Genomic DNA, 14,691 nt, shown 5'->3' on the forward strand with positions numbered 1-14,691 from the left:
TGAGCTTAGGGAACTTAGAAAGGGGTCAACCCTCATCAATCAAGTCTCCAAAGGCCAGTGTGATTTTTCAGCCAAAAATAAATTATCCAAGGAATTCAGACAAAAATCCAACGGACCTATCCTATGAAACCCCTAGGCCAGATGAAAAGAAGCTGCTTGCAAGGTCATTGCTTTATCCAAAGATCCCAGAGACAGTGTGAAAGAACAGAATTGCTAAAATCTAAAGAAATGGCAAACTAATCTGTGTGGTGGATGAACATCCACAGTTTGTAGAAGCTAAGAAAGAAGGAAATGTGAGGCTTAAACAACAATAAAAGCAAGATGATTTAGAAGCCAAGAACCTAGCCAAGAAGCCTGCAACCACAAAAGTTACATTGCCTGCTGTGACAACTGAAAATATGGATGAAGGAAAGAAAGAAGAACCAAAACAGACAAAGTGGAAGTTTAGATATAAACTTCTCTCAAGGAGGAAGCTAGACTTTGATGAAGATAAGGAAGACTACATGTCAACTCAATCTAAAACTTCAAGTCAATCATCCATACCTACTGTGAAGGAAGCTGAATTCAAGGTTGATTTCAACATCACCTTTAATGGTGGACCTGTTATTCCTAAGGATGAACCTATAGATTGGGACAACTTGCCTCTTCCTGATCTAAACATTCCAATTCTTACCAAACCAAGAAAGATAAATAAAAGAGCAGTCAGAATAGTCAAGCCTGTTAAAATTCAATCCAAGTCTTTGGCCAAACCCAAACCTACTGTCAACAAGGGATATCAACTCTTTATATGTGACATCAAAGAATTTTCAGACATAAGTCTCTATCTGGATGAGCTAGAACAAGTTAGAGCTATTGATGCCTACAAGCACCTTCTAGAGAGATTGGTCTTCAAGTATAAGGGTGGTAAAGAGATAACATGGCCTCTTCACAAAATTCTTAATGAAGGCTATTCAACTTTGGTGACAGTCTTCTCCTCAATCAAGAAAAATTTTGGATTCAACATAGTTGCTAAGAAGATGGTACTAAACAAGATTGAGGAGATAAGAAATAGCTGGAGATGACCAAATGCACTCCCAAGAGTATTGACAATCCCTTTCACTAGAGATAGGGGCATTTGGGGCCATACTAGATTATGGAGTTCAAGGATGAAAAATACAGTAAATGATTCTTCGGATTGGAAGATCAGCTGAAGATTACAAGCAATGAAACTCTAAAGGAGATGCAAGAAAAGATGTATCTAACAAATGAGGATGAATTAGAACTTTTCAGACAACTCCAATATCATATTGAAGAGAATGATGTGAAGCTAGGAAATAAGTCAAGTCAATCAAGGAAATGATCTAAATTTGCTCAGTCTAAAGAAGCACCTTGAAAATGATATGTAAGACACTCTACAAATATCTCTTTGTGAGAATTTTCAATAAACTGCAGCACTTGTAATCTTTATCTACTGTATTTAATTATGTATTCATAGTGTTTTTTTATCATCAATTTTCTCTTAATTTATGGCTACAATTCTAGTAGACATAAATTAGGGGAGATTGTTAGGAATATGTTGTGTACTTGATGATAACTTAAATAAAACACAAAGTAGATTTTAGTTAAGTGATTTTGTAGCTTTTAATGGATGATCAATTCAACATCCGTTGAAAGAGTAGCTTATGTAATAATAAGATTAGTAGCACATTTCTGCATACTTAAATGGCTTAGTGAACTAGATGTTGTAGAATGTTTAAGTCATGTTGACTACTAGATTGATATGCAATATAGGATGGTTAATTATAAATATTAGATGCCTTATAATCATGTATAAATAAAATAGAGTTAACTGCCAAGAAGATAGTCTTAACGTATGATTCAAAAAGCTTCAACGGATGATCAACATAAGTCTCGACGGATGATCAAACAGATTTTCAACGGATGATCAATCTGAGTTTCAACGGATGATCAATCTGAGTTTCAATGGATGATCAAATTCAAAAGAGCATTTGATGGTGACTTGAAAGTCACATACGTTGATTGTATGCAAATAGAATGTGGCAGCCTAATTCAGGTTTTAGAGAACAAAGAAGCATTTCCATTTCCATGCTAGACTGAAGATATTCAAATTTGCTGGAAAGAGAAGTGTAGCAGCATGAAATTAGACTGGAAATAGTTTGTCTTATTATCTTGTCTTTTTATCATATAACTTGTTGATATATATATAAACCAAGGGTATCAAGTTGAAGAAGATAGAAGTTAGTAAACAATTACCAGAGAAATAGATTAGGCAAAATCTGTAAAGAATTTCTCAGTTCTTTAGTTCAACTTGTAAGCAGCCGTTTACATTTTGTAACACAGAGTTCTCTACTTAATATATATCTCTGGTGGAAAAGTTCAATCCACCAGAAATTTTTAAATACTTGTATTTAAATGCTTTGTGATTTGATTTATATTTTACTTTCAGTACGCACTATTGTAAAATTAAACACAGTTATTTATTTGTAGAAGAACTGCTCTTCCAATCTGAAAAGAAGCCAGAATTCTATTCAACCCCCCTTCTGTAATTCTTGTCTAGATTGTTTGGGAATAATAGTGCGCAACTTAGATAATTTCTAAGTAGTATTACAAGTGTTACAAGGAGTCGCAACTCAGCAACTTAGAGTTCTTTCTAAGTCACACGGTGTCACTCTAGTCGCCACTCACTTTACATAGTTTATTGTCTTTGTTGTGACACTGTGGTCGCAACATAGAATTCATCTTAAGTTACACCACAGTGATCGTAACTAAGCCCCTTAGTAATTTTTTTCGGTGTATATATATAAACTAAACAATTCATTTCTTCCATTTTATACGCACAAACACACAGAGTCGCAAGAGAGAAGAGAAAGTTTTTTTAAAATCGATTGAAATCATACCAAAACTCTGTCAAAATTTACAAAAATTGTAGATTATTGAAGCCCAGAAAGAGGAGATTCTTTTGTTAGTAATTTATTGAGTTTTGACCCAAGATTTAATGAGTTCGAATTTGGAGTTTTTTCTTGGACTTAAGGCCTTGTTTGGTAGTGATTATTATTTGTTTTTAATTGGACTAATTTGTTCTCTAGTGTTCATAAAACATATTTGTTCTTAATATTTGTGTGTTGGATTTTAAGTCTAGTTTTTCAATTTAAGTGCATAATTAATTTGTTTTAAGATCAAAATTTTATTCTCATTTTTAATTAAATGGCGGATAATATTAAGTTACTAAAAACAAATTATATCTCGATTTTAGAACGTGATCCTGAAAAGATGGGTATTTTTTAGAAATGGATTCGATTTCTGAACGAGCACTCAATTGTGCGCTTTGCATTAATTACTAATGTTAAGTTGAATATTGAGCTGCTCATATATGTTCACACAATAGATGAAGATACGTCATATGACAATCAGCTAGGCTTCTCTTTTTTAGTTAGTGACGAAACAATAAGAATCACTAAGGATGATTTCAATGAATATCTCCACCTTCCTCGTGATAATCACTACTAGAATTCTATCAATAGACATTGTTCCTTAGACATCGGTTGCTCAAATGACCGATGTTAAAGACAGTTTAGACATCAGATAAATTTTAAGCGATACTACTTCTTTTATTAGACATCGGTTAGAAAATTAACCGTTGTCTATATTTATTTTTTAAAAATGAGAAACGTTAGTTAGACATCAGTTTTTGATATAAAATTGTTGTCATTTTTTAGACATCAGTTTTACATTATAACCGTTGTCGATGGTAAACTTAAAAAAATTAAAAAAAAACACGCGGAAACTTTTTCCCCTTTATTTCCTAAATATTCCCCCCTAAGACAAAAAAACTCGTTCCCCCTCGACCCAAATTCTTTTCCTATCTCTCTCATTCTCCGTCTGCTCTCTCTCTCAGAGCTCACTATGCCTCTCTCTGGTTCTCTATCTCTTTTCCATCTCTCTAGTTCTCTTTCTCTCACACACACAACATATCAGTTGATTAGAAGTACATAGGGTCTCAATTAAACCTCAAATTAAAGAACACTTTCAATTAATCAAACTCCATCTACGAGAAACCCTAATTTCTGAACAGGTTTGTTTGTTCAATTAGGTTTATTTGTTCAATTAGGTTTAATTTGTTCAATTAGGTTTGTTTGTTCAATTAGGTTTAATTTATTCGATTAGGTTATCTGGAGAGGCTTTTGAGTAATAGACTGGAGAGGCTTTTGAGAGAAAATGAACTCAAAAAATCGAAAATGTCACTCAATGCAAATGAGGAAGATGGGAAATATTTGAAAGGGGATAATGGCACTATCGAGGACAGCCAAAATTTAGTTGGTGGGGATGGCCTCGATAATGAACATCCGTCGGATGGAATCACAAAGGTAGGAGTTCTTAATGTCTATGGACAGAATACACAAAAGAGAAGGCTGCCAAAATAATGTTTATTGGTGGTTGCAAATAGGCTACCTGTAAATGCAAAAAGGCCGGGGAAAGACCCATGGACACTAGAAGACAGTGTAGGGGGGCTAGTCAGTGCACTTCTGGGTAAGTGTCCATTCAATTTACATTTGTATGATCATAAAATTTTACATCAGTTCTTTCTTGTCTATAATACTATTGCCGTTTATAATATTATTTTCACCTTAAGGTCAAAGTTAATATTTTCTGTATTACTTCTGTCATTACATATTCACTATGCATGAATAAAATTTTGAGGACCATTGAGCATGCTAAAAGATGTTGCAAAATTTTAATGTAGGCATTAATGAACTTGAAGCGAGATGTATATGATGGGATGGGGTGAATGTACCTGATGAATTTGGACAAAGATCACTTACTAATGCTCTTGCAGAAAAGGTTTTTACCATTAAGTCTCATACCACTTTTCTAATTTTTTTAAGAGTGTACACAAGTTTACTATTTAATGTTACTGCTTTGGTAGCAGCTGATGTTATTTATCTACTTTTAAATTGTCTTAAATTGTAGATTAGGATTGTGGTAATATCATTCTTCCACCTCCAAATATTCTTGAATAAGGTAATCTAGTCCAATTTACTAGACATAAATATTATATACCCAATTTGGTAAATTGTCAAGTAAATGTTTATTGTAATGACATAATTTTATCTACGTTGTTTCATAAGTTCAATTAAGAATGATCAAATTTTATTGAATATAGTTTCAGGTTTTTTGATCATGCTTGTGATTTATATGTTAAAATACCCTTTCTGGGTGCTGTCACATACTTGACTCTGGGTGTTACACCATTCTGCATAGCTTTGGCTGTTGTGTGGGCAGCTTATCGCTGTGTTTCCATTTCTTGTATAGGTCAAGATATCCTTGTAAGAATTCTTGTGTATACATTTTGTTCGTTAATAGTTCATTATCATTTAATTCTGAGTGGACACGGGTTCCCTGCCACATTATGTTCTCTAGTAGAGTGGATTGATTTAAACCCCGAAAGTTCAGAAGGTTATACTTAAAGAAGCGAGGTTAAAGTGCTCAATGTGATTGCTTCATTATTGTCTAGGCCATGATTACCATCTGATATTTCTTTCCTAATATTTCAATGAGCATGACATAAAAATGAAAGTTTGAAGTCATTAGTATTCCTGGTTAGTTCATTTTTTGAGGTGTATGTAATATAATTTCTTAGTATTCGAATATCAAAAGTTAACTTTATCGCATTATTTGACAGTTGTAATGATATTACATGCAGCAGTAGCTCTATCTACCAGAGCTGCTTTTATGCAAGGAATGAACCCCAGAATTTTCGTGGTTTATCGACAAGCTATAGCTACTTTAGTCATTGTTCCTCTTGCTTTCTTCATGAGGTACCTTTAACAATATATGATTCTTTATGACCGAAGAATCCATATTTTATTTAAATTTAAGTATCCTAATTCGTGTCTGATGTAGGAGCAAAACAAACAAAAGCAGTCTGGGATTGAGGAGCTTTTCCTTGATATTCTTGGCTTCTCTCACAGGGTAAGCTGATTGTTTTTCGCGACAGATTAGGTACATATAGGATGAGAAAGAACTATAAAATGCAGTTTATGTAATGATTTTTTATGGTTATTGCTAATCACAGGGTCACTCTTAACCAGAACATAGATTTTGAGGGATTATATCTAGCTTCATCCTCTATGGCAAGTGCAATTTCGAATTTACTCTCCGCTGTCACCTTTGTGATTACTCTCAGTGTCGGGTATGATTATTTAACCATTTATATCGATGAACTGTATTGTTATTGTTTGATTTTATAAAATTTTGAATATCATTAAATTTAAAAGGATCAAAACTACTAGACGCGGAAATACTACCAAACAAATCTGTTTTAGGCTCTGCAACTGACAACTATTGGCTCATAGGTTGTTTACTGCTCTTTGGTAGCAATTGCTGCTGGTCACTATGGCTATTTTGCAGGTACTTAATTATCCTACAGGTTATATATACTATTCCAGTAGGAATTTCTAAACTTACAGTAGGATGATTAAAACCTGATTAAACTTACAGTTGGTTCAATTAGGAGAAACTTACGCAGCAAAAGGGTGCATTCTGGTGACATGCTCATAGTATGTAGATTTGATTCTCTAATGGAGTACTGTAGATGGGTCTCACATTCTGCAACTATGGAGGTTGTAATTAAGGTTTCACTTCCAAGATCCCTGATCAATAATAATGAGAATATAGGTACCCGCGAACTCAAAGAAACTCTCCTTGGATGATTTATATAAATCTACAAAATATTACCTGCTTGTAATATAAACAAAAGTATAATTTTATCCCTTGATTGTGAATTTGTCTTAAATATTAAGTTCTTTTAGTAAATAGTATTAATTGAAGTGTTCAATGAACAAATGTTTTAATTATGCCTGGTGTCCAATGGTCTTTGGTGTAAAGATGAACAAATGTGAAAAAGCTGAAACAGATGATTGAATGTGCAATAGAAGCAAATGAAATGGTTTAAAAGACATTATATATGAGTGATAAAATTTACTGTAGTGTATTACCTAAGAAATATATCTATTTTCAAATTACCCACTGATTAATCAGATGATGTACTCTCTGTAAAATAGTTAACTTTTACATGCCCTGATAAATCACATGATGTACTCTCTATAAAAACCTTATAATCATGATCACCATTGCTAATTAGAGTGGGGAAACTCTACATAATAGCGGACAACAGTGATATAATATCACAAACATGCAAATAAATACTTGCATGTTTCTCAGATTATTTACTGGGTTGTCTTTGATAAAGAGGATTGATTTTTCTGTGAGGTCAACTCTGTTTAAGATGTAAATATTTCAATGTACATATATTATTAAACTTATTATTACTTATTTACTCTTGCTCTCACTTTCTTATAAATCAGGTTTTAATGACTCGCATGTAGATCAACTCCAGTAAGTCTGGAGGAAGCTGCTTTCAAGTATATTAGGAAAGGACAATTTGGTTATATTTGGATTTGTTTATGTTTTTTCTACTGTGTAACAAGCTTTATACAGGGGTTCAATGCAACACTTACTGAACCACTTGATTTCTGTGTTTTCTAATGTACAACATGCTCTATACAGGGTTTCTATGCAACACTTACTGAATCACTAAATGCTCATGGTAGAAGAATAGACCAGTCATAAAAATGCAGCATCAGTTGGATCCAGATATTAAAGATCCACTAAAGAAGCTATGCAATGATCCGAGGACTAATATTGTAGTTATCAGTGGAAGTGAAAGGAGCGTCTTAGACAATGTAATCTTATTTTACCACAGTGTACCTAAGCTTTAACAAATCTACTTTCATACATTGACAGATTACTCCCTTAGATATTTGGAGAATATAATATGTGGTTGACAGCAGAGCATGCACTACTATTTTTCTAGAGGAGCTGGACGAGGTCCGCTGTGATGTTATCAACTTTATTTACATTTTGTAAATTTCCTCGCCTCACTAATGTTGATATCTTCTCATGTAAATTCAGGTTTCGTAATTTACTAGATGATCGAACTTGTAAGATGGTTTGACAATGCGTTAGAACTATTTTCGTTTATCTTTTTTGTTGGTTGGTCGAAGTAGATCTTTTGAATGTTCATGTAGATGTTTTAGGTTGGTTGAATCTTGGTTGTTGATTGGATGAAAATTATTTTTGGTTGAATTTTGGTTGTTGATGGGATGAAAATTGTTAGTTGATTGGATGGAAAATTGGATTGGATGAAAATTGTTAGTAGATGCTTTAATTATGGTAGTTTTCTGGTTCATGCAAAAACAGAGATGCTTAATTTAATTACAATAGAAACAAACATCATATTGTTATTAGAACCGATGTTAAAAACCATAAATATACATCAGTTTACACATATAAAAGCAATGTCTTAAAATCACAAAGACATCAGTAAAAACAATATTCGATGTTAATAAAGGGATATTAGCACATGAAAATAGGGAAATAACATTGATTCAAAAATAAACACTCGATGTCTATTTATCATATTAACATCGGTTGTTTAGAAAATAAACGATATCTATTGTCCACAGTGACATCGGTTACTTAGAAAATAATCGATGTCTATTGTTCAAATTAACATCGGTTCTTTAGAATTCACCGATATCTAATAGGTATGAGACATCGGTTTTTTATTTTTAATCAATTTTAATTTATAAATATTGCTTATGTGTTACAGTTTTAAATAGGCCTAATCGTCCTAATATTGCATTTCTGAACTTGACATTACAAAGTTAGATAGCAAGAATGTCAATTAGACATCAGAAATTTTCCAGAAATGGTGTGTAATATTACGTAGACATCGGTTTTTAACCGATTTCTATGAGAAAATATCTTTAATATCAGTCGCGAAGATATCATACATTTTTTACACAAACATCGATTTTTAACCGATGTCTAAGGTATTTTTTCTAGTAGTGAATTTAGTAGAATTGCCAAGGAAATGAGAACTGTTTAGCTTCTTTAAATCCATCTGATGCACCATGAAAAATGACAACTATCCAAAACACTTCAACAAAATCCACCTAACAAAGACATGGCATATGTTCTTTAACATATTTTCTTACTATCTGCTCCCAAAATTGGTGGATTTCATGAATTGACTAGGTTCAATCAAGTCATTGGAGTATTTGTTGCTCACAATCTCCGAATCTACTTTAGACGTCTGTTCATGGAGGAGATCTTAAAGAACCAGGCTCAGAAACATAATCACATCTTGTATACCATGTTTCTACAGATTATTCTAGATGAAAGGCTAATAGATGAATAGAAGGCTTTAGTTCATAGTGATAACTTGGAAGACTCTCATGTGTTGTCCTCTAAGATTGGGGTCAAGCTGATCAATTAGAGATCATATCAAAACAACAGCCATATTTATTTGACATATCATATTGAAAAGTTTTTTAATACTATTGTTGAACAACCTGAAGCTACACATCAAGTTGAAGTTGGTACAAGTCAACAGGGTGCTCAACAAAGTAATCCACAGCCTGAAGCTGAAGCTCAACCAATGGAAATTGATCAGGAACCTGCTGTTGATGAACATCAAGAAGAGGTTGTACAATATGAAGCTGCTGAACAACAAGAAGAGCCTGTTCTAGAACAATCAGAAGCAGATGTCTACCGGCCAGATCTTTCCGGTATGAATGAATCTTCTCCAAGTTAAACTTTTGAAGTTTTTTCTGATTTAATTGACATAGAAGAATTATATATTGATGATTTTCACACACACATTCTTGTAGAGCAAGTAGATAGGAGGGGAAGTTAATTTGTTTTCCCGCAAATTCATAACCACCCTCTAGAGCTTATACACACATCTCAAAATCTCTTAGCCAAATCCCTGGAGTATAAGGATCCAATGAGTGGAGAGGGAGAAACTGCATAAGATGCAGCAAATAAGGAAAGTACAATGAGTGAACCCATAGCTCTGTCTCCTCAGAAGCAAAGTAGTACACATACTGAGACAACTATAATCCCCCTTGTATCTTCCCAAAAGGTTATAATGGCTAAAAAGGAAATTAAACAGCTTCTAGATCCATCTTGTCAACAAGGAGGGTCTATTGAAATTCGCCCATCGGGCACGACATCCCGTAAAAAGTCAAACATTCTTACCGATATGCAAGCTCTTGAAGCTTTAAATATGTCAGTTAGAGGAGCATTATTTGGTGAGGAGGAATTGACGGAAACATGACATTCAACCATATTAGGGTTAGAATATCATGTTCAAAGTGTTAGTGTTTGTGCCCTACAGACATCACTATGATGTTTTAGTCTAAGACATTTGGATTATTAATATTTATGTTCTATCAATTATTCCTTTTATTTTTTATTAATTCTTAATTTACTGTGATATAAATGTTATATTAATAAATGTCCTAATATGATATACAATTCTATATCTCTAAGTACGTGACTTAGAAATAAGATTATGAGAATAGTATCAGTATTCCTAAAGTTCCCTTATCAAGTATTATTATAGGGGGCTATATTAATGCGTTAAGATTAGTATGTTTGTTGACTGATGATCACATCTCATTGATCATAGGTATGGTAATACTAAAGTCAAAACACAAAAACATGTATTAGGTACATGGTGTTGGATTGACCCGTTGTGAGATACTATATGTTTATAGTGTCATAAGTTATTCTCACAGTGATAATAATGTAATGGTCCTTAGACCCAAAGTCATTATATTTCCATACGAGAATTAATATACTTTGATTTCATTAAAAGTTATCCTTGACCGGGTAATGATAAAAGTGGGCAATGGGTATAATATGAATCATATGATAAATATGAATGATCTAGATGAGATTTAACCCTTCTATTTTAGGAGTAATATTATTGGCCTCTTGTGTGAGCTAGACTATAAAATGCATGGTCATGCTCAAATGTTGATTTGATATGATAGTCTACTCATTGATCAAGGAAACTTGGATTAAACTATGATGAGGATGATACATTACATGCCTCTACTTTAATCAATAATATTTGGTTAAGGGGATTATATTACATTGAACATTATCGCGAAAGGTTTAATCGAATCACCGATTTAATTATTATTACTTGGGTAGCAATGGTGTATTACTAGATGCCACTCATTATTTATAATTTTAATATGAGAGATTAAAATTATTTCCAACATAATAATAGCCTACATGATCACACACAAAGAACGCTTGAAGGAGAAATAATTTAAATAATGAATTTAAATTAAATAAGAAATTTGTTTTATTTATGATATTAATTAAGTATGACTTAATTAATTAAATAAATAAAATAGAGAAATTACTTAAATTAATTCTGAAATAAGTTATTAATTAGTTAAGTGTGACTTAATTAAATAATAAATTAGGATTTCAGATTAGTATTAATTCTAATTAGATTATAATTAGAACATTCATTTTTCTCTCTATATAAACTCTTTGAGGGCTTATTTATATAGAAGGATACATGGTTTACAAAATGCTAGTTGTTCAAGGAGAAAGAGGAAGAGAGGTAGAGATGGAGTTTTTTGGTGCTAGTACACATCAATCCTTCAAGGAAAGCGTTAGTGTGGATACCGTAGAGTGTAGATCGCGGGAGCGGGATACATGGCGATTCAACAAGGTTTGGAACCCCCTTAATCCTACATTAATGAACTTTTAAAGCTTCTTTAAGGTAAAGATTCTTACTAAAAATTAAAGATCTATTTTTGCATGGATCTTGCGTAGGGTTTTGATTTTATATTGGTTTTAATTTAATTTTACATCATTTCCATTGCATTTATGTGCTCGAAACCCTTCAATGGTATCAAAGCTACTTGTTAAATGCTTAATTCGTTTATGTTTTTAACCGTTTTTGATATACAAGCATATACGTGATTTATCATGTTTTGATATTGATACAAAATGTTTGTATATGTATGGTTTGAATATAAGATATTCATATGAGTTGTATAATCATATGATGATTATATAATGTGTATTTATACTGATATATACATGATTTATATTTTTTCTAATTATGAGAATCGTATTAGATGCAGATTCTGAATCAGATGTTACATATTCTCTAAAATCTGGGTCTGGTGTCCTATTTTCACAAACGAATACCCTATTCGATAGGGAATCGAGCGTCTGAACAAAACTGATAGCTAAATCTATCATCGACTCGTATGTAAGGCGTGTGACATTGTTTACTTCCTGTAAACAGTGATTTAATGTTTTTAGAATTTGCTTCCGATTTTTCTGATTTTTTCATATTTTGTTTTTATGAGTAGATCATGATGGGTATGATGTGTTAAGATCAGATAATATGTTCTAACATGTTCTTATGTGTTGATTGAGCATGGTGGATGGTTATGGTTAATGACCTTAGGTTAATGGTTTTTTTTAAATACGGCTTGCATATCGTTTGATCTTGTAATTATAAATCTCAAATGTAACTCGAGTTCTTCTTGTAAGTTCATTAGATTAGTTTTTATATTTCATTCTTGTAATGTAAATAAAGACATGAAGATTTAATATCAAGGAAGGTTAATCTCACATGGAGGCTATCCAAGAAAGTAATATAAGGAAGAGACAACTCAAGAAAGAAGACATGTAATAGTTAGCTTGTATTTATTTTTCTCCTTATATTGACCTAGATCTTTATCATTAGCTTTATGAAGATCACATAGGATGAAGCTATAACCAACCACGTTTACTTTATTGTACTTTGCATATATATGATCATATGATGAATGTATGTGTAGAGTAGTTTAATGATGCATGCTTAATTAGATTAAGGATGTATGTATTAGATACGACACCCATGCCATGCTTGCTAAATAAGATAAAATCTATAATCATTAAAGATTTTAAAATGAACAAATGATTATGAGATTCTCGTGTTTATGAAACACGGAATAAAATACTATTCTTTATTTCTGATATGGGGCCATTTTGTCAAAAGTGAGTTCATTGAACTTGTAAGGTTGTGGATTTTAAGCGAGACCGTTGTGATTCCCTCACTACCTAGAAATCAAACCATTGACGAATATTGATTTGAAGTATTTTATTCAAGGGAAAATTGGGAACCTCTTTATGATGGGATCATGTTCATTTTAAAGTTAACAAAACCCTAAAGTTAATATTAAGTTGATCAGATGCCTTCCAATGAGTCCAATGCATTAACCCCTAGATCGTTAAGGAGTGGGTTTGCCAAAGTGAAGTACCCCCATCTATCGTGGGAGATGTGTTGAAGTATATTGATATTTTTTGACTATTGGGCTTGACTAAACTAAGTTACAGTAATAGAATTGTGAACTTGGGCATAGAGTTTGGCGAGATTTATTAAATGAATATGAACAAATATTATTCCTCCAAGCTATCCAAGAGTTATATAGTTGATATAATTGACAAATGTTGTCTACCTAAAGAATTATATTTTAGGAGAAAAGCCAAAGCTGACCTAACGCATGGTGAAATATGGATCTTGGCTCACTAAAAAGGATATAGAAGATATTTTCCGAATTAATAGTTAGGGCTATTGATTTGATAAAAATAGTGGGAGATATATATTGTGAATATATATGAATAATCACTTGAACATAATTTAATGATCATCTGTAGACTAATTCATTTTATGCACTTTAATATTGTAGATATAAAATGACAAATAACACAAATAACTTCTTTATATAATACGGACAAGCTGAAATGAAATAATTTTCTCAACTGACATGGGAACTTTAGGATTGTCCTCAAGTTCAAGGATGTCACTCAAAGCCCTCCCTTATTTCATCTAGCTGAGAATGAAACATGTGCTGAACAAAATGCTTACCAGAAGCAAATTGATTATGCAACTATTGTTTCATGTCTCATACTTGTAATTATGAGTGTCGAGCTTTAGAAGCAATAAGAGTATAGTGATGTTTATGATGTGATTGAGCACCTTCAAGGGATGTTTAAAGAATAGGCTTGTCAGAAAGATTTGACAATAATAAGGAACTATACTTTTGCATTACTGGGAGGATAATATCTGGTTGGACCACATGTTCTGAAGATGATAAATATACGTACCTTGATATTTTGGGTTTTAAGAATGGTTTAGAGACTCATTTTGATTTGATCAAACAATCTTTGAGCAAATTCTATTCTCACTTTGTTAAGAACAAAATGAATGAGATAGAAAAAACACTCGTTGAGTTGTTAGGCATATTTAGAACTTCTGAAATGTTAGGGTATCCAGCATCTCCTTATATCGAAATATGGTGTTGGCTGCTACACTATAAAGGTTATAGTTATGCCTTCTCCATAAGTAGCTGCTTTGGAGTTACTGTAAGCGCTTGATCCTAACAAGTGGTATCATAGCGGTCAAATTAACTGTTAATTTACAAAGGTCAAGATGTCTGGAAGTAAGTATGAAAGCATGAAAATTCTCATCCTGAAGAAAGCTGATTACTCTACATGGAGAGTTAAGATGTTGATGTTCCTAGAAGCTATTGATGATATATGGTGATATCATCAAAACACGACCTCCATACCCTATGGAAACTGTGGCTATGACCCCTGATGCTCCTGAACACCATGTCAGGAAAGAAAGATCAAAGTGGTCAGATCCTGAAAAGGCTTCAATGCTGAAGGATGCAAAAGTCAAGAATATTCTGCACAATAGTTTGTACAATATGATGTCAAATAGAATGATTTTTTTCAAGACTGCAAAGGAAATATGGG

The 14,691-nt window shown here is 32.7% G+C and overlaps 1 protein-coding gene across 8 annotated transcripts; it reads left to right on the forward strand.

Moving 5' to 3' along the window:
- Positions 1-3,840: 3,840 nt before the first annotated feature.
- LOC141684483 (WAT1-related protein At4g28040-like) lies at positions 3,841-8,006 on the forward strand. Of its 8 annotated transcripts, none has more exons than XM_074489478.1 (9): positions 3,841-4,072; positions 4,165-4,364; positions 4,445-4,527; positions 5,702-5,816; positions 5,902-5,970; positions 6,074-6,190; positions 6,276-6,408; positions 6,499-6,675; positions 7,365-8,006. In XM_074489478.1, the coding sequence occupies exons 2-7, from the start codon at positions 4,324-4,326 to the stop codon at positions 6,334-6,336; spliced, it is 486 nt and encodes a 161-aa protein (XP_074345579.1). In that variant the 5' UTR covers positions 3,841-4,072; positions 4,165-4,323; the 3' UTR covers positions 6,337-6,408; positions 6,499-6,675; positions 7,365-8,006. The 8 variants fall into 8 exon arrangements, with proteins under 8 accessions (XP_074345579.1, XP_074345585.1, XP_074345581.1 ...); XM_074489485.1 differs by lacking the exon at positions 3,841-4,072 and adding an exon at positions 4,742-4,839 and having other exon boundaries at positions 4,309-4,364; positions 5,681-5,816; XM_074489484.1 differs by adding an exon at positions 4,742-4,839 and having other exon boundaries at positions 3,841-4,527; positions 5,681-5,816.
- The last annotated feature ends 6,685 nt before the right edge of the window (positions 8,007-14,691 follow it).

The sequence above is a fragment of the Apium graveolens genome, chromosome 9, assembly GCF_009905375.1.
Source record: "Apium graveolens cultivar Ventura chromosome 9, ASM990537v1, whole genome shotgun sequence".
Classification (NCBI taxonomy): domain Eukaryota; kingdom Viridiplantae; phylum Streptophyta; class Magnoliopsida; order Apiales; family Apiaceae; genus Apium; species Apium graveolens.